The sequence below is a fragment of the Ranitomeya variabilis genome, chromosome 4, assembly GCF_051348905.1.
Source record: "Ranitomeya variabilis isolate aRanVar5 chromosome 4, aRanVar5.hap1, whole genome shotgun sequence".
NCBI classification, from domain to species: Eukaryota; Metazoa; Chordata; class Amphibia; order Anura; family Dendrobatidae; genus Ranitomeya; species Ranitomeya variabilis.
The window spans coordinates 711,552,695-711,573,849 of record NC_135235.1 but is presented as its reverse complement, the minus strand read 5'-3'; the positions used below and the strand labels follow the sequence as shown (position 1 = coordinate 711,573,849).

Here is a 21,155-nt window from a genome sequence, read left to right as displayed (position 1 = left end):
CAGAGCCCCTGATGTGCCTAAACAGTAGAAACTCCCCACAAGTGACCCCATTTTGGAAACCAGACTCCCAAAGGAACTAATCTAGATGTGTGGTGAGCACTTTGAACCCCCAAGTGCTTCACAGAAGTTTATAACGCAGAGCCGTGAAAATAAAAAATCATTTTTCTTTCCTCAAAAATAATTTTTTAGCCTGCAATTTTTTATTTTCCCAAGGGTTACAGGAGAAATTGGACCCCAAAAGTTGTTGTCCAGTTTCTCCTGAGTACACTGGTACCCCATATGTGGGGGTAAACCACTGTTTGGGCACACGTCGGGGCTCGGAAGGGAGAGAGCACCATTTGACTTTTTCAACGCAAGATTGGCTGGAATCAATGGTGGCGCCATGTCGCGTTTGGAGACCCCCTGATGTGCCTAAACAGTGGAAACCCCTCAATTCTAACTCCAACACTAACCCCAACACACTCCTAATCCTAATCCCAACCCTAACCCCAACACACCCCTAACCCTAGTCTTAACCCTAATTCCAACCCTAACTCTAAGGCTATGTGCCCACGTTGCGGATTTGTGTGCGGATTTTTCCGCAGTTTTTGAAAAATCTGCAGGTAAAACGCACTGCGCTTTACCTGCTGATTTACCGCGGATTTCCAGTGTGTTTTTGTGTGGATTTCACCTGCGGATTCCTATTATGGAGCAGGTGTAAAACGCTGCGAAATCCGCACAAAGAATTGACATGCTGCGGAAAGTACAACGCAGTGTTTCCCCGCTGTATTTTCCGCACCATGGGCACAGCGGATTTGGTTTTCCATAGGTTTATGTGGTACTGTAAACATGATGGAAAACTGCTACGAATCCGCAGCGACCAATCCGCTGCGGATCCGCAGCCAAATCTGCACCATGTGCACATAGCCTAATTCTAACCCTAATTCCAACCCTAGCCCTAATTCTAACCCGATCCCTAAGTGCAGCCCTATCCCTAAGTGCAGCCCTATCCCTAAGTGCAGCCCTATCCCTAAGTGCAGCCCTATCCCTAAGTGCAGCCCTATCCCTAAGTGCAGCCCTATCCCTAAGTGCAGCCCTATCCCTAAGTGCAGCCCTATCCCTAAGTGCAGCCCTATCCCTAAGTGCAGCCCTATCCCTAAGTGCAGCCCTATCCCTAAGTGCAGCCCTATCCCTAAGTGCAGCCCTATCCCTAAGTGCAGCCCTATCCCTAAGTGCAGCCCTATCCCTAAGTGCAGCCCTATCCCTAAGTGCAGCCCTATCCCTAAGTGCAGCCCTATCCCTAAGTGCAGCCCTATCCCTAAGTGCAGCCCTATCCCTAAGTGCAGCCCTATCCCTAAGTGCAGCCCTATCCCTAAGTGCAGCCCTATCCCTAAGTGCAGCCCTATCCCTAAGTGCAGCCCTATCCCTAAGTGCAGCCCTATCCCTAAGTGCAGCCCTATCCCTAAGTGCAGCCCTATCCCTAAGTGCAGCCCTATCCCTAAGTGCAGCCCTATCCCTAAGTGCAGCCCTATCCCTAAGTGCAGCCCTATCCCTAAGTGCAGCCCTATCCCTAAGTGCAGCCCTATCCCTAAGTGCAGCCCTATCCCTAAGTGCAGCCCTATCCCTAAGTGCAGCCCTATCCCTAAGTGCAGCCCTATCCCTAAGTGCAGCCCTATCCCTAAGTGCAGCCCTATCCCTAAGTGCAGCCCTATCCCTAAGTGCAGCCCTATCCCTAAGTGCAGCCCTATCCCTAAGTGCAGCCCTATCCCTAAGTGCAGCCCTATCCCTAAGTGCAGCCCTATCCCTAAGTGCAGCCCTATCCCTAAGTGCAGCCCTATCCCTAAGTGCAGCCCTATCCCTAAGTGCAGCCCTATCCCTAAGTGCAGCCCTATCCCTAAGTGCAGCCCTATCCCTAAGTGCAGCCCTATCCCTAAGTGCAGCCCTATCCCTAAGTGCAGCCCTATCCCTAAGTGCAGCCCTATCCCTAAGTGCAGCCCTATCCCTAAGTGCAGCCCTATCCCTAAGTGCAGCCCTATCCCTAAGTGCAGCCCTATCCCTAAGTGCAGCCCTATCCCTAAGTGCAGCCCTATCCCTAAGTGCAGCCCTATCCCTAAGTGCAGCCCTATCCCTAAGTGCAGCCCTATCCCTAAGTGCAACCCTATCCCTAAGTGCAACCCTATCCCTAAGTGCAACCCTATCCCTAAGTGCAACCCTATCCCTAAGTGCAACCCTATCCCTAAGTGCAACCCTATCCCTAAGTGCAACCCTATCCCTAAGTGCAACCCCATCCCTAAGTGCAACCCCATCCCTAAGTGCAACCCTAAGTGCAACCCTATCCCTAAGTGCAACCCTAAGTGCAACTCTTTCCCTAAGTGCAACCCTAAGTGCATCCCTAAGTGCAACACTATCCCTAAGTGCAACCCTAAGTGCAACCCTAAGTGCATCCCTAAGTGCATCCCTAAGTGCATCCCTAAGTGCATCCCTAAGTGCAACCCTAAGTGCAACCCTAAGTGCAACCCTAAGTGCAACCCTACCCCTAACCCTACCCCTAATCCTAACAGAAAAACAAAAATAAATATATTTTCAGTATTTTATTATTGGCCCTACCTATGGGGGTGATAAAGGGGGGGGGGGTTATTTACTATTTTTTTATTTTGATCGCTGTGATAGAACCTATTGCAGCGATCAAAATGTGCAAAGAACGAATCGGCCGGCGCACTGCGCATGCCATTTTCCAAGATGGTGGCGCCCATGCGAGAAGACCGAGGACACCGGGACTAGGTAAGTATGGGGGGGGGGGTTGCGATCGGACAACAGGGGGGGGCAGAGGGGAGGGTGGGGAGTGTCGGATGGGAGAGGAAGGCGCTTAGGACAGGACGGAGGGGTACGGAACACTGACGGCGGCTGCAGTTCGCCGCCATCAGTCGGTGGGGTGGGCAGTTCGGGGTCTCCAGCCATGGCTGATGCTATTGCAGCATCGGCCATGGTTGGATTGTAATATTTCACCATTTTCATAGGTGAAATATTACAAATTGCTCTGATTGGCTGTTGCACTTTCAACAGCCAATCAGAGCGATCGTAGCCACGGGGGGGGGGGGGGGGCGAAGGCTAAAGTACCACTCCCCCTGTCCCTGCATGTCGGGTGAAACTGGAGTTAACCCTTTCACCCGGCCTGCAGGGACGCGATCATTCTGTGACACAGCATATGCGTCACAGGTCGGATTGGCACAGACTTTCATGACGCCTACGCTGTGTCACAGGTCGGGAAGGGGTTAAAAAATAAATAAATAAATAGCACCATTTTCCGATACCCGTAGCTTCTCCATTTTTCGTGATCTTGGGTTGGGTGAGGGCTGATTTTTTGCGCACTGAGCTGACATTTTTAATTATACCATTCTGGTGCATATATGATGTTTTGATCGTCAGTTATTGCATTTTAATGCAATGTCATGGAGACCAAAAAAAAAGAAAGTAATTCTGGCACTGACTTTTTTTGTCGCTACGCCATTTAGCAATCAGGTTAATTCTTTTTTAATATTGATATATTGGGTGATTCTGAACTCGGCGATATCAAATAGGTTTATGTTTGATTTTTTTATTGTTTTAAATAGGGCAAAAGGGGGTGATTTGAACTTTTATATTTTTTTATATTTTTATAAAAAAAAAATTCTACTTTTGGCATGCTTCAATAGTCTCCATGGACACTTCTATTTTGGACTAGAAGCTGCCATAACCCAATCGGCTCAGCTACATATAAGCGATGATCAGATCACCTGGATGTAGCAGGATTACTCACTTGTATGTGCTCCCACCACGTGCAAGCCAGCAGTGACAACCATAGAGGTCTCCAGGAGACCTCTGGTGGTCATGCCAACCCATCGGTGACCCGATATCGGAAAGGGGTTAAGGACTACCACGGAGTTACAGATTCAGATAACTGAGGCAGGGTGATCCCACCACAATCAAAATATCATACAGATGAACAGGTAAAAAATAGACTTTTTATTCTATGATACATCCCCAACAACAACGTATGTATGAGGGGAGAGCTCAAACACTAAACCAGAGCACCCATTTATGGTGAACCACTGGAGAAATTATGAGAGTCCTGTCTAGAAGAGTGGAGAAAGTATTAGTGCCCCCCATTTCAGGAGAGATTGTACATTAATCAGAATTATTGAGGATTGAAAGCCTAATGTACCGCATATACTCGAGTATAAGCCGACCCGATTGTAAGCCGACCCCCCTAATTTTGCCACAAAAAAAACTGGGAAAACTTAATGACTCGAGTATAAGCCTAGGGAGGGAAATACAGCAGCTACCGGTAAATGTCAAAAGTAAAAATAGATACCAATAAAAGTAGAATTAATTGAGACATCAGTAGGTTAAGTGTTTTTGAATATCCTTATTGAATCAGGAGCCCCATAAAGTTTATGATGGCCCCATAAGATGCTCCATATTAAAATATGCCCCATACAATTCTGCATAAAGGTTAATAATGGCCCCATAAGATGCTCCATACAGACATTTGCCCCATATAATGCTGCACAAACTTTGATTATGGCCCCTTAAGATGCTCCATAAAGATATTTGCCCCATACAATGCTGCACAAACGTTACGGCCCCATAAGATGATCCATACAGACACTTGCCCCATATAGTGCTGCACAAATGTTATGGCCCCATAAGATGCTCCATACAGACACTTGCCCCATTTGCTGTTGCTGCGATTTAAAAAACAAACAAACAAACAAAAAACAACATACCTCTCCGTCGCTCAGGCCCCCGGCACTTTCAATATTCACCTGACTTCGATCCGGCGCCACTCCATGTCATCGCGCCCTCTGACCTGAGCGTCACTGCAGAAGACGCTGAAGACGGAGCGGCGCCCGGAACGGGGAGGTGAGTATCGCGCAACGCTGCGCTCCCCGTTATACTCACCTGCTCCTGTCCCTGTTTCCCCGGCGCCGCAGCTTCTTCCTGTACTGAACGGTCACCGTTACCGCTCATTACAGTAATGAATATGCGGCTCCACCCCTATGGGAGGTAGAGCAGCATATTCATTACTGTAATGAGCGGTACCATGTGACCGCTCAGTACAGGAAGAAGCTGGGGCGCCAGGGACCTGCAGGGACCGCACCAGGAGCAGGTGAGTATAATTAGACGCCACCGCTCCCCCTCCCCTGCCGACCCCTGGGTATGACTCGAGTATAAGCCGAGAGGGGGACTTTCAGCCCCCAAAAATGGGCTGAAAATCTCAGCTTATATTCAAGTATATACGGTAATTTATGATGTGGAGTGAATCCATGAAACCAGGGCTCGAGCCATGCCAACACATCTCCTGCAGGGGTGAATAAATGTACAGTACAGACCCAAAGTTTTGACACACCTTCTCATTTAAAGATTTTTCTGTATTTTCATGACTATGAAAATTGTACATTCACACTGAAGGCATCAAAACTATAAATAAACACATGTGGAATTATATACTTAACAAAAAAGTGTGAAACTACTGAAAATATGTCTTATATTCTAGGTTTTTCAAAGTAGCCACCTTTTGCTGTGATGACTGCTTTGCACACTCTTGGCATTCGCTTGATGAGCTTCAAGAGGTAGTCACCGGGAATGGTCTTCCAGCAATCTTGAAGGAGTTCCCAGAGACGCTTAGCACTTGTTGGCAGTTTTGCCTTCACTCTGCGATCCAGCTCACCCCGAACCATCAATTGGGTTCAGGTCTGGTGACTGTGGAGGCCAGGTCATCTGGCGTAGCACCCCATCACTCTCCTGCTTGGTCAATTAGCCCTTACACAGCCTGGAGGTGTGTTTGGGGTCATTGTCTTGTTGAAAAATAAACGATGGTCCAACTAAACGTAAACTGGATGGAATAGCATGCCGCTGCAAGATGCTGTGGTAGCCATGCTGGTTCAGTATGCCTTCAATTTTGAATAAATCCCCAATAGTGTCACCAGCAAAGCACTCCCACACCATCACACCCCCTCCTCCATGCTTCACGGTGGGAACCAGGCATGTAGAGTCCATCCGTTCACCTTTTCTGCATCGCACAAAGACACGGTGGATGGAACCAAAGATCTCAAATTTGGACTCATCAGACCAAAGCACAGATTTCCACTGGTCTAATGTCCATTCCTTGTGTTCTTTAGCCCAAACAAGTCTCTTCTGCTTGTTGCCTGTCCTTAGCAGTGGTTTCCTAGCAGCTATTTTACCATGAAGGCCTGCTGCACAAAGTCTCCTCTTAACAGTTGTTGTAGAGATGTGTCTGCTGCTGGAACTCTGTGTGGCATTGACCTGGTCTCTAATCTGAGCTGCTGTTAACCTGCGATTTCTGAGGCTGGTGACTTGGATAAACTTATCCTCAGAAGCAGAGGTGACTCTTGGTCTTCCTTTCCTGGGGCAGTCTTTATGTGAGCCAGTTTTTTTGTAGCGCTTGATGGTTTTTCCCACTGCACTTGGGGACACTTTCAAAGTTTTCCCAATTTTTCTGACTAACTGACCTTCATTTCTTAAAGTAATGATGGCCACTCGTTTTTCTTTACTTAGCTGCTTTTTTCTGGCCATAATACAAATTCGAACAGTCTATTCAGTAGGACTATCAGCTGTGTATCCACCAGACTTCTGCACAACACAACTGATGGCCCCCACCAAGGCAAGAAATCCCACTTATTAAACCTGACAGGGCACACCTGTGAAGTGAAAACCATTTCCGGTGACTACCTCTTGAAGCTCATCAAGAGAATGCCAAGAGTGTGCAAAGCAGTCATCAAAGCAAAAGGTGGCTACTTTGAAAAACCTAGAATATAAGACATAACAAAAAAGTGTGAAACAACTGAAATTAAGTATATAATGCCACGTGTTAATTCATAGTTTTGATGCCTTTAGTGTGAATGTACAAATTTCATAGTCATGAAAATACAGAAAAATCTTTAAATGAGAAGGTGTGTCCAAACTTTTAGTCTGTACTGTATATTACAGCCATCAGCGCCACACAGCTTAGAGATATATCATGGCACAGGTGTAATGTTTTTTATGTAGTTTATCACAATTCTCCTTGAAGTTATTTGGTTTTAAAAGAAAAGCCGGATTACTTACCGGTAATGCCCTTTTAATGAACCACGAAAGCACCCACTTGAGAGAGGGACCCGCCCATAGGAACAGGAAACCTACAGAGATAAAAAGGGTCCCCCTCTCCTCCTCAGTTGTTTTTCAGAGTACGAGAGGAACCGCCGTTGTTAAATTAATATATGTCCGTAAACTTTTGTACGTTTTATCTTATTTATATTCACCCATGAACAAAATATACCGTATATGTAACCATACATAGCAACTAGGGTGGGAAGTGACAGGGTGCTGTCGTGGCTCATTAAAAGGGCATTAACTGTAAGTAATCCGGCTTTTTACCCTTCGCCACGACAGCACCCAATTGAGAGATTTACAGAGAACCTTCACCTGGGTGGGATCACCGTGCTGAGGACAGCTCTCCCGAATGCCAAGTCAGATGTAGAAGATAGATCAAGTCTATAATGCTTATAAAAGGTCAAGGGTGACGACCAGGTTGCGGCCTTACATATGAGCTCGATGGAGATGTCTTTATTCTCTGCCAACAAGGATGATACAGCCTGGGCCGAATGTGCTTTCACTCCTTCTGGAGGATTTTTGCTTTTTGATAAGTAGGCCAGACAGATGGCATCTCTGATCCAGCGGGACAAGGTAGCCTTCGTAACCTCGTGGCCTTTTCTGTGACCCTGAAAACATACAAACAGAGCCCTACTCTGTCTGCAGGACTGGGTTCTCTATTTGTAATTTAAGACTGCTCTTTTCACATCCAATATACAGTGGGGCAAAAAAGTATTTAGTCAGTCAGCAATAGTGCAAGTTCCACCACTTAAAAAGATGAGAGGCGTCTGTAATTTACATCATAGGTAGACCTCAACTATGGGAGACAAACTGAGAAAAAAAAATCCAGAAAATCACATTGTCTGTTTTTTTATCATTTTATTTGCATATTATGGTGGAAAATAAGTATTTGGTCAGAAACAAACAATCAAGATTTCTGGCTCTCACAGACCTGTAACTTCTTCTTTAAGAGTCTCCTCTTTCCTCCACTCATTACCTGTAGTAATGGTACCTGTTTAAACTTGTTATCAGTATAAAAAGACACCTGTGCACACCCTCAAACAGTCTGACTCCAAACTGCACTATGGTGAAGACCAAAGAGCTGTCAAAGGACACCAGAAACAAAAATGTAGCCCTGCACCAGGCTGGGAAGACTGAATCTGCAATAGCCAACCAGCTTGGAGTGAAGAAATCAACAGTGGGAGCAATAATTAGAAAATGGAAGACATTCAAGACCACTGATAATCTCCCTCGATCTGGGGCTCCACGCAAAATCCCACCCCGTGGGGTCAGAATGATCACAAGAACGGTGAGCAAAAATCCCAGAACCACGCGGGGGGACCTAGTGAATGAACTGCAGAGAGCTGGGACCAATGTAACAAGGCCTACCATAAGTAACACACTACGCCACCATGGACTCAGATCCTGCAGTGCCAGACGTGTCCCACTGCTTAAGCCAGTACATGTCCGGGCCCGTCTGAAGTTTGCTAGAGAGCATTTGGATGATCCAGAGGAGTTTTGGGAGAATGTCCTATGGTCTGATGAAACCAAACTGGAACTGTTTGGTAGAAACACAACTTGTCGTGTTTGGAGGAAAAAGAATACTGAGTTGCATCCATCAAACACTATACCTACTGTAAAGCATGGTGGTGGAAACATCATGCTTTGGGGCTGTTTCTCTGCAACGGGGCCAGGACGACTGATCCGGGTACATGAAAGAATGAATGGGGCCATGTATCGTGAGATTTTGAGTGCAAACCTCCTTCCATCAGCAAGGGCATTGAAGATGAAACGTGGCTGGGTCTTTCAACATGACAATAATCCAAAGCACACCGCCAGGGCAACGAAGGAGTGGCTTCGTAAGAAGCATTTCAAGGTCCTGGAGTGGCCTAGCCAGTCTCCAGATCTCAACCCTATAGAAAACCTTTGGAGGGAGTTGAAAGTCCGTGTTGCCAAGCGAAAAGCCAAAAACATCACTGCTCTAGAGGAGATCTGCATGGAGGAATGGGCCAACATACCAACAACAGTGTGTGGCAACCTTGTGAAGACTTACAGAAAACGTTTGACCTCTGTCATTGCCAACAAAGGATATATTACAAAGTATTGAGATGAAATTTTGTTTCTGACCAAATACTTATTTTCCACCAGAATATGCAAATAAAATGATAAAAAAACAGACAATGTGATTTTCTGGGTTTTTTTTCTCAGTTTGTCTCCCATAGTTGAGGTCTACCTATGATGTAAATTACAGACGCCTCTCATCTTTTTAAGTGGTGGAACTTGCACTATTGCTGACTGACTAAATACTTTTTTGCCCCACTGTATGTAGCTTCTCTTCCCTCTGGATTTGATGGATTGTCATAAAAGGAAGGCAACACGATCTCTTGAGATCTATGGTAATAGGATGCTACTTTGGGAAGATATGATGGATCAGGCTTGAGAACCACCCTGTCCTGGTATATCATTAAGAAAGAAGGGTCTATGGAGAGAGCTTGGATGTCCCCTACTCTTCTGGCCGAGGTCAAGGCTATCAATAAGGCTACCTTATACGTGAGATTTTTTAGAGGAATAGAATGTAAGGGCTCAAAAGGGGGTTCACTTAAAGCATCAAGAACTAGATTCAAGTCCCAGGGAGGTAAACGTGGGATATGTACTAGGGTACATCTTTTGCATGCTCTAATGAATCTTGCTATCCACCTGTCCCCCGCTATGTTAGCACTATAGAGGGCTCCTAAAGCGGACACCTGAACCCTTAACGTATTGACTGACAAACCCAATGCATGGCTTTTTTGTAGGAACTCTAGGATGGCTTTAATAGGAACCTTGCTAGAGAAGGGTTTTGTATAGAAAGTCAGGAACTTTTTCCATACTCTACTGTATATTAAAGTTGTAGATTTCTTCCTGCTTAACATTAAGGTGTTAATTAGTTCTTGAGAAAACCCTCTTAATGTCAGTATTTGCCTCTCAAGTTCCACGCAGTTAGGTGAAGACCTTTCACTTGTGGATGGTAAAATGGACCCTGAGACAGTAGGTCTGGGATCACTGGCAGAATCCAGGGATTGCAAACTGACATCGCTCGAAGACAAGAGAACCAAAGCCTTTTTGGCCAGAATGGTGCTATCAGAATGATCCTGGCCTTTTCTTCCCTTATCTTCTTGATGACCAACGGAATCAGCATCATTGGAGGAAAGGCATAGGCTAGGTCATAGTTCCACGGGTACTGGAGCGAGTCTATTATGTCTGGATGATCTACTACATTTAAGGAGGCGAACATCTGCACTTGTCTGTTTTTTTCTGGTGGCGAACAGGTCTATTTGTGGAAGACCCCATATCTTCACTATGCTCCTGAATATTTGAGGATTGAGAGTCCATTCTCCTTGGCGGAGTGCATGGCGGCTTAGGAAGTCGGCATTTGAATTTTCTACTCCTCTAATATGGAGAGCCGTGAGTGACAGAAAATTGGGTTCTGCTAGGTTGAAAATGTTTGCCGCTGAAGACAGACTTCCTGATCGTGTTCCGCCTTGACGATTTAAATATGCGACGGATGTTGTGTTGTCTGATAGGATTCTCATATGGGATCCTTGGAGCTGAGGAAGGAAAGCATTTAAGGCATAATTAACCGCTTTTAGTTCCTTCCAGTTGGAGGACTGCTGAATCTCTACCGTATTCCAGCAACCTTGAGCTATATTTTTACTGAAATGGGCTCCCCACACCTCTGGGCCTGCGTCAGTGGTGACTATTTTAGAGGGGATTATTGTCCATGAGACACCTCTGGAGAAATGATTTTTATCTAACCACCAATGCAGTGAATTAATCATGTCTTTTGATAGGGTAATTTTTGTATTTAAAGGACCCTGACAGTGTGATTGTGCATACAGAATCTCATGTTGCAAGGCCCTAGTATGATATTGGGCCCATTGAACCGCAGGGATGCAGGAGGAGAGTAAGCCTAAAAGAGACATGGCAGCTCTTAGGGACATTTGAGGATTAGACCTTGCCATAGTAACTTTTGAAATTATGGTTAATTTTTTGGATTCTGGTAAGAAACATTTTTGACTTAGAGAGTCCAAGATTAGTCCTAGGAAGGACTGAAGTGTTTCTGGTTGAAGCCTGGATTTTTTGAAGTTCACAATTCAACCTAAAGCCTGCAAAGATGAAATGGTATTAGCCAAACGTTCTTTACATTGCGAGGCTGAATTTGCAATTATTAAAAAGTCATCTAGGTAAGGTACGATTAACGTATCCTGATGACACAGATAAGCCATCACCACGAGCATGACTTTTGTGAAAACCCGAGGAGCCATGGAAAGGCCGAATGGCATAGCCGTAAATTGGAAGTGACGGATCCGGCCCTGTAGGTTGACCGCCACTCTGAGGTATTGTTGATGTTCTGCATAGATGGGAAGATGGTAGTACGCATCCTTCAAATCTAGACCAGTCATGAAACATCTAGGAAACAAAAGTTTAACAGTGGACCTTATTGACTCCATCTTGAAGGTGTGGTCATGCAAAAAGGAATTTAATCTTTTTAGGTTAATTATAGTACGAAAAGAACCATCCGGTTTAGGAACCAGAAACAAAGAGGAATAAAATCCTCTCCCTTCCTGATGCTTTGGTACTTCTATAAGAACATTCTTAGCCAAAAGACTCAGAATTTCTGACTGAAGCGCTTCTTGCTGTTCCGGCGCTCTCAGTGATGTTACAATAAAATTATCCCTTGGTAGTTGGGAAAATTCTAATTTTAGTCCGGATTTTACTAGACGAAGGATCCACTGGTTTGAAGTTATGCATTCCCATTTGTGGTGAAAATATTTCAGTCTTCCACCCACTGGGATTTCATTACTGATGGTATCTACCACGTCTGGATGTTTCGGGATTACTAAATAAGGCACCTTTCTGTTTTGTTTCCTTTGTTTCCCAGCGATCCCTTTGTGGCTCATACGGCCTTTTCCTGTTAAATGGCCGTCTTCTAAGCGCTCTCCTATAAATAAACATCACAAAAACGCAGTTAAATGCTCCCATAAAATGTATAAGTTTATTTAGAAACCAATAAAACATATCAAAACAGAGGACAGATTAATGGACAACAATGAGGGGAAATGAAGCACTATGTGGTGGTACAAGTTGCCCAAGGACTACAAGGCCCCATCCCTGCACAACCATACCAATGATTATAATTACCTTATATACTCGAGTATAAGCCGACCCAAGTATAAGCCTACCCCCCTAATTTTGCCACAAAAAACTGGGAAAACTTAATGACTCGAGTATAAGCCTAGGGTAAATGTCAAAAGTAAAAATAGATACCAATATAAGTAAAATTAATTGAGACATCAGTAGGTTGTGTTTTTGAATATTCATATTGAATCAGGAGCCCCATATATTGCTCCATGCAGTTTATGATGGCCCCATAAGATGTTCCATATTAAAATATGCCCCATATAATCCTGCATAAAGGTTAATAAAGGCCCCATAAGATCCTCCATAGACACATTTGCCCAATATAATGCTGCACAAATGCTGATTATGGCCCCATAAGATGCTCTATAAAGATATTTGCCCCATATACTGTAGTGCCCTACAAACGTTAATTATGGCCCCATACAGACACTTGCCTCATATAGTGCTGCACAAACGTTATGGCCCCCATATAGTGCTGCACAAATGTTATGGCCCCCATATAGTGCTGCACAAACGTTATGGCCCCATATAGTGCTGCACAAACGTTATGGCCCCATATAGTGCTGCACAAACGTTATGGCCCCATATAGTGCTGCACAAACGTTATGGCCCCATATAGTGCTGCACAAACGTTATGGCCCCATATAGTGCTGCACAAACATTATGGCCCCATATAGTGCTGCACAAACATTATGGCCCCATAGATGCCCATACAGATATTTGCCCCATTTGCTGCGATAAAAAAAAAAAAAAAAAATCACATGCTCACCTCTCTCCGTCGCTCAGGACCCCGGCACTTTCAATAGTCACCCGCACCTCGTTCCGGCGCCACTCCATGTTCAGCACCGACGTTCAGCAGAGGGCGCACACTAACTACATCACCGCGACCTCGGACCTGAGAGTCACTGCTGAAGACAGAGCGGCGCCCGGAACGAGGAAAGGTGACTATCGCACAGCGCTGCGCTCCCCTCCCCGTATACTCACCTGGTCCTGGCGCTGTGCAGTCCCTGCTTCCCCGGCGCTGCAGCTTCTAACTGTACTGAGCGGTCACCGTTACCGCCCATTACAGTCATGAATATGCGGCTCCACCCCCATGGGAGGTGGAGCCGCATATTCATTTACTGTAATGAGCGGTACCATGTGACAGCTCAGTACAGGAAGAAGCTGAAGCTGCTGCTGCCAGCGCCGGGGAAGCCAGGGACCGCGCCTGGACTAGGTGAGTATTTTTAGACAGCCCTCGCTCCCCCTCCCCTGCCGACCTCTGGGTATGACTCGAGTATAAGCCGAGAGGGGGACTTTCAGCCCAAAAAAGTGGGCTGAAAATCTCAGCTTATACTCCAGTATATACGGTAATAAATAAACGACCCATGGCCATATCAAGTAGAAAGGATCAATATCCCTATGTATGGAAGCATAATAGCAATACACAAATCATGGCCACATGCATCTAAATATGCAACAATAATAATACCTGGTATGTGTTACAGCGGGAAGCCTAGAGTCCACCCCGGACCCCGGTGTATTGCTATTATGCTTCCATACATAGGGATATTGATCCTTTCTACTTGATATGGCCATGGGTCGTTTATTTATTAATTATAATCATTGGTATGGTTGTGCAGTGATGGAGCCTTGTAGTCCTTGGGCAACTTGTACCGCCACATAGCGCTTCACTTCCCCTCATTGTTATCGATTAATCTGTCCTCTGTTTTGATATATGTTTTATTGGTTTCTAAATAAACTTATACATTTTATGGGAGCATTTAACTGCGTTTTTTGTGATGTTTATATATGGAGTTTTGGCACTTTTCCTGATTATAGTCCTGACATGCATGCAGGTGACATTCACAGTAAATTTTCTTCTGATAGAATATTGATTATATATTCGTACATGTAAAATGTTTGTGACTACTCTATTAACGCTCTCCTATAAGAAGGAAGAAACTGTTTAGGAAATCCCTTCCTTCTTTCTCCTGCTTTATTGAGTAGGTCGTCAAGAACCTTTGCAAACAGGAACTCACCCAGGCACGTGATTGTACATAGTCTGGATTTTGACTGTGCATCCCCCTTCCATCCTTTCAGCCAGAGGGCTCGACGAACCGCATTGACCAGGCCTGCTGATCTCGCTGCCAGACGGAGAGAATCCGCTGAAGCGTCCGCTAAAAATGCCGCAGCACTTCTGATCAGTGGAACTGTCTGGAGAATTTTTTCTCTTGTGATCTTGCCTTTTACCTGTTGCTCCAGCTGGTCTATCCAACTAATAGTGACCTAGCTGTGCATGTGCCTGATATGGCCGGTTTAAAGGCTCCCGTGTTCGTCTCCCAAGATCTTTTAACCCCTTCCCGACCCATGACGCCACGTAGGCGTCATGAAAACCCGTGCCAATCCGACCCATGACGCCTATGTGGCGTCATGGAATGATCACGTCCCTGCAGATCGGGTGAAGGGGTTAACTCCTATTTTACCCGATCTGCAGAGACAGGGGGAGTGGTACTTCAGCCCAGGGGGGGTGGCTTCACCCCCTCGTGGCTACGATCGCTCTGATTGGCTGTTGAAAGTGAAACTGCCAATCAGAGCGATTTGTAATATTTCACCTAAAAAAATGGTGAAATATTACAATCCAGCCATGGCCGATGCTGCAATATCATCGGCCATGGCTGGAAATACTGAAGTACCCCCCCCCACGCCCACCGATCGCCCCCCCCGTCCTCTGTTATGGGGTCCGGTCCCCTCCGTCCGCCTGCCGGCTCCCCCGTCCTCCTGTCCGCTCCCTCCTTGCCCAGACCCACCCCCCCTGTGCTCCGTTCCCCCCCCCCCCCGTGCTCCGATCCACCCCCCCACCACCCCTTCATACTTACCGATCCTCCCGGTGTCCGTCCGTCTCCTCGCTGGGCGCCGCCATGCTGGAAAATGGCGGGCGCATGCTCAGTGCGCCCGCCGAATCTGCCAGTCGGCAGATTCCTTACAGGTACATTTTGATCGCTGTGGTAGGTTCTATCACAGCGATCAAAATAAAAAAAATAATAAATAACCCCCCCCCCTTTATCACCCCCATAGGGACAATAATAAAATAAAGAATTTTTTTTTTTTTTTTTTTTTTTCCTCTAGGGTTAGGATTAGAACTAGGGTTAGAACTAGGGTTAGGGTTAGGGTTAGGGGTAGGGTTAGGGTTACGGGTAGGGTTAGGGTTATGGCATGTGCACACAGAGCGGATCGGCCGTGGATCCGCAGCGGATCGGCAGCGGATCGGCAGCGGATCCGCAGCGGATCGGCAGCGGATCCGCAGCGGATCGGCCGCGGATCCGCAGCGGATCCGCAGCGAATGGGCCGCGGATCGGCAGCGGATCCGCAGCAGATTGGCAGCGGATCCGCAGCGGATTGGCAGCGGATCCGCAGCGGATTGGCCGCGGATCCGCAGCGGATTGGCCGCGGATCCGCAGCGGATTGGCCGCGGATCCGCAGCGGATTGGCCGCGGATCCGCAGCGGATTGGCCGCTGCGAATTCGAAGCAGTTTTCCATCAGGTTTACAGTACCATGTACACCTAAGGAAAACCAAATCCGCTGTGCCCATGGTGCGGAAAATTCCGTGCAGAAACGCTGCGTTGTATTTTCCGCAGCATGTCAATTCTTTGTGCGGATTCCGCAACGTTTTACACCTGTTCCTCAATAGGAATCCGCAGGTGAAATCCGCACAAAAAAACACTGGAAATCTGCTGTAAATCCGCAGGTAAAACGCAGTGCCTTTTACCTGCAGATTTTTCAAAAATCGTGCGGAAAAATCTCACACGAATTCGCAACGTGGGCACATAGCCTTAGAGTTAGGGTTGGAATTAGAGTTAGGGTTGGAATTAGGGCTAGGGTTTGAAATAGGGTTAAGATTAGGCTTGTGGTTAGGGTTACGGATAGGGTTAGGGGTGTGTTGGGGTTACAGTTGTGGTTAGGGTTGGGATTAGGGCTACGGTTGGGATTAGGGTTAGGATTAGGGTTGGAATTAGGGTTACGGGTGTGTTGCGGTTAGGGTTGTGGTTAGGGGTGTGTTGGGGTTAGGATTGTGATTAGGGTTATGGCTACAGTTGGGATTAGGATTAGCGGTGTGTTGGGGTTAGTGTTGAAGTTAGAATTGAGGGGTTTCCACTGTTTAGTCACATCAGGGGTCTCCAAACGCAACATGGCGCCACCATTGATTCCAGCCAATCTTGCATTCAAAAAGTCAAATGGTGCTCCCTCCCTTCCAAGCCCCGACGTGCGCCCAAACAGTGGTTTACCCCCACATTTGGGGTACCAGCGTACTCAGGACAAACTGGGCAACAACTGTTGGGGTCCAATTTCTCCTGTTACCCTTGCAAAAATAAAAAATTACTTGCTAAAACATAATTTTTGAGGAAAGAACAATTATTTTTTATTTTCACGGCTCTGCGTTATAAACTTCTGTGAAGCACTTGGGGGTTGAAAGTGCTCACCACACATCTAGATAAGTTCCCTTGGGGGTCTAGTTTCCAAAATGGAGTCACTTGTGGGGAGTTCCTACTGTTTAGGCACATCAGGGGCTCTGCAAACGCAACCTGATGCCGGCAGAGCATTCCATCAAAGTCTGCATTTCAAAACGTCACTACTTCCCTTCCGAACCCCGACGTGTGCCAAAACAGTGGTTTACCCCCACATATGGGGTATCAGCGTACTCAGGAGAAACTGGTCAACAAAATTTGGGGTCCAATTTCTCCTATTACCCTTGGGAAAATAAAAAATTCTGGGCTAAAATTCATTTTTGAGGAAAGAAAAATTATTTTTTTATTTTCACGGCTCTGCGTTATAAACTTCTGTGAAGCACCTGGGGGTTATAAGTGCTCACTATGCATCTAGATAAGTTCCTTGGGGGGTCTAGTTTCCAAAATGGGGTCACTTGTAGGGGAGCTCCAATGTTTAGGCACACAGGGGCTCTCCAAACGCGACATGGTGTCCGCTAACGATTGGAGCTAATTTTCCATTCAAAAAGTCAAATGGGACGCCTCCCCTTCCGAGCCTTGCCATGCACCCAAACAGTGGTTTACCCCCACATATGAGGTATCGGCATACTCAGGAGAAATTGCCCAACAAATTTTAGGATCCATTTTATCCTGTTGCCCATGTGAAAATGAAAAAATTGAGGCTAAAATAATTTTTTTGTGAAAAAAAAGTACTTTTTCATTTTTACGGATCAATTTGTGAAGCACCTGGGGGTTTAAAGTGCTCACTATGCTTCTAGATAAGTTCCTTGGGGGGTCTAGTTTCCAAAATGGGGTCACTTGTGGGGGAGCTCCAATGTTTAGGCACACGGGGGCTCTCCAAACGTGACATGGTGTCCGCTAAAGATTGGAGCCAATTTTTCATTCAAAAAGTCAAATGGCGCTCCTTCCCTTCCGAGCCCTGCCGTGCGCCCAAACAGTGGTTTACCCCCACATATGAGGTATCAGCGTACTCAGGACAAATTGGACAACAACGTCCGTGGTCCAGTTTCTCCTTTTACCGCTGGGAAAATAAAAAAATTGTTGCTAAAAGATCATTTTTGTGACTAAAAAGTTAAATGTTCATTTTTTACTTCCATGTTGCTTCTGCTGCTGTGAAACACCTGAAGGGTTAATAAACTTCTTGAATGTGGTTTTGAGCACCTTGAGGGGTGCAGTTTTTAGAATGGTGTCACTTTTGGGTATTTTCAGCCATATAGAACCCTCAAAATGACTTCAAATGTGAGGTGGTCCCTAAAAGAAATGGTTTTGTAAATTTTGTTGTAAAAATGAGAAATCACTGGTCAAATTTTAACCCTTATAACTTCCTAGCAAAAAAAAAAATTGTTTCCAAAATTGTGCTGATGTAAAGTAGACATGTGGGAAACGTTATTTATTAACTATTTTGTGTCACATAACTCTCTGGTTTAACAGAATAAAAATTCAAAATGTGAAAATTGCGAAATTTTCAAATTTTTTGCCAAATTTCCGTTTTTTCACAAATAAACTCAGAAATTATCGACCTAAATTTACCACTAACATGAAGCCCAATATGTCACGAAAAAACAATCTCAGAATTGCTAGGATCCGTTGAAGCGTTCCTGAGTTATTACCTCATAAAGGGACACTGGTCAGAATTTCAAAAAACGGCAAGGTCATTAAGGCCAAAATAGGCTGGGTCATGAAGGGGTTAAGGAGAGCTGCAGTCTTACGATCTAGTGGATCTAGTAAGATTCCTGCATCTTCTACCGGAAGGGAAGATTGCTTTGAGGTGGATGCTACCGCTGCATCTACCTTAGGGACTTTAGACAACACTGCTAATTCCTCATCACTAAAAGGGTAACGCCTTCTGGAAGATGATGGGAGAAACCCTTTGCCCTGTTTGTACCATTCTTTTTTGACAAGGTCAAATGCGGAAATGACTGGAAAGGCACGCAGTTTTTTCTGACCTAGTCCTGCAAACATGATGTCCTGAACCGACCTGACCTCCTTAGTATCTGGACACCCCATAGTGTTCCTAACGGATTTTATAAGGTTGTCTATACTGTCGACTGGAAAACATGCTCCGCCTTCATCCTCAGAAGAGCTGGGAGATGATCCTGAGGTATTGAAGGATCAGATTAAGCCCTCTTCAGACTCTGAACTGGAAACGGGAGAAAGGCGCTTACTTCCATGTTTCTTTAGGGATTTTGATCCCAGATACTGGATCACCTGCCTTTTTATGGCTCTGATATTTGTGGTCGTAACAGCCGCCTCATCCTGTAAGGTCTGATCTATACAGCTTTGACACAACCTTTTAAGATACGTGTCGGGCACGGGTTGCATACACAGGGCACACTCCTTATACTTAGATTTATTGGTCTTCTTAGCCTAAGGGGAGAGGCAGAGAAGGAAGGGATCAGCTTATAGGTAGAGGATCATAAACACTCACCCAGTGAAGCTATCATCTTCATCATCATCATACCGGTTCTGGAGGTGGACACACTGTGTGGGGTCTGAGTAGATCTGCATCTCTACTCCTCGTTTTACTTCTCATGCGAGTGTCAGATCCTTCCATGGAACGACAACTCCTTTTTGCCGATGATTTTGAGCCCTTAGTGCTGATTTTGACAGCGCTATCTTGCTCCACCACTGGTGGATGCTCATCATGCGCCGGGGACAGCCATTTGAATTGCGCGGTCATCTGCAGCGCGCCGCCCGCCGCGAACCGGAAGTGCTCCGACCACTTCCGGTTCAATGAAGCAGCATGGACTTACCCGTACGATGCAGCCTCCGCCGCCTTCTAGCACTGCACTCCACCGCTGGTAACTGGAAGATCGGCCCCACACACATGCCTCCTCCATAGGCCGGGCTTTGTTGTCCGGAACCTGCCGAATGGTGAACAGACGAGGGGGGAGGCTGCATGCAGTGGCTCCCCCGCCGCTACTACTGATGCCGCAGCCCCTGCTGTCATCGAGAGGACCACACAGGCAGGTGCACAGGCTCAGGTAATCTGGAGGTGCTCCAACCACCTCCATCTGTAGGAATCCAGGGATTTCTGATAGGAACAGGAAACCAACTGAGGAGGAGAGGGGGACAGCCCTTTTTATCTCTGTGGGTTTCCTGTTCCTATGGGCGGGTCCCTCTCTCAAGTGGGTGCTGTCGTGGCGAGAGGTAAAATTGAAAATTCAGTATAAAAGGGAAACTGTTAAGGTAAGTGTCCACGTTCAGGATTGCATCAGGATTTGGTCAGGATTTTCCATCAGTATTTGTAAGCCAAAACCAGGAGTGGGTGATAAATGCAGAAGTGGTGCATATGTTTCTGTTATACTTTTCCTCTAAGTGTTCCACTCCTGGTTTTGGCTTACAAATACTGATGTAAAATCCTGACCAAATCCTGATGCAATCCTGAACGTGGACACATACCCTTACAGTACAGAAATTCACACTAGGCCCTCACTGCACATTTAATGTTGTCGATCATAAAAGCAAAGTTTGTCCAGAAAGACTGGACCTGGTCTTGTGGGGACCATATGAGCACATTCAGCAGCACAGAAGGGGAAGAAGGTAAATTCATCCAATAAAATAACAGGTTATAGGAAGCCAACAGCATCATTACCCTCCAATTTCTCTTACAGGCCCATCATAGTATTTTTCTTCAAGTGATTTTCTAACTTGTCAGCACATTCTACGTACACTGTCATTTGAGTTTACAGATCTGGGCAGGTTATGACCATCGTCTCCTAATTTCAGGGTGTAGGTTGGCCCTCCAGGCTATATATTCTATAGAAAAGGGCTTTTAAAGTCCAAAGTCATTTGAACAGTTTTGGGTGGAGGAGAATGTTGTGGTCTCGAGGCAAAATGGTGATCACACGATTGTGATCCAGCCAGACTACACCACCGATAAAGCAGCCACAGACAGTGGCTGAGAAGAATCTGTGACTTCTCTGCATTTAGTGGTTGCTACTCACCTGGGTAGTCATATGTAGGAATCTCCTCTTTACACCACTCGTCATCACCCCTCACATACGTCTCTGTAGTATTAATACGGGTCAGATCTTCACACTGAAACAAATATTGTAAAAGTCACAGACAGATGGAGAAGTCACATCTATGATCAGCTCTAATCCTGCCATCTCCACCGTTCTTATTACAAACTGGATAAACCGGATTACTTACCAGTAATTGTATTTTATGGAGTCCACGATAGCACCCACTGAGAGAGGGGATCCACTCCCAGGAACAAGAAGCCTACAGATAAAAAGGGGTGGTCCCCCTCCCCTCCTCAGTTGGATTACAGAGTACAAGAGGAACCGCCAAGAAAACATTAGAACATCTTCATAAAAACTACTCAATATGTATAAACATATACTTCAATGTATACTACCATCACCCGGAGTGAA

The 21,155-nt window shown here is 45.9% G+C and overlaps 1 protein-coding gene across 3 annotated transcripts in view; it reads right to left on the bottom strand.

Annotated features, from left to right (window-relative positions):
• LOC143766493 (uncharacterized) overlaps positions 1 to 21,155 on the bottom strand; it is a 54,536-nt gene that overhangs the window by 9,152 nt on the left and 24,229 nt on the right. For all 3 annotated transcript variants that reach the window (XM_077254214.1, XM_077254216.1, XM_077254215.1), the window contains exon 6: positions 20,724 to 20,817. In XM_077254214.1, the coding sequence (XP_077110329.1) occupies positions 20,724 to 20,817 (94 nt within the window). The remainder of the gene's footprint in view (positions 1 to 20,723; positions 20,818 to 21,155) is intronic.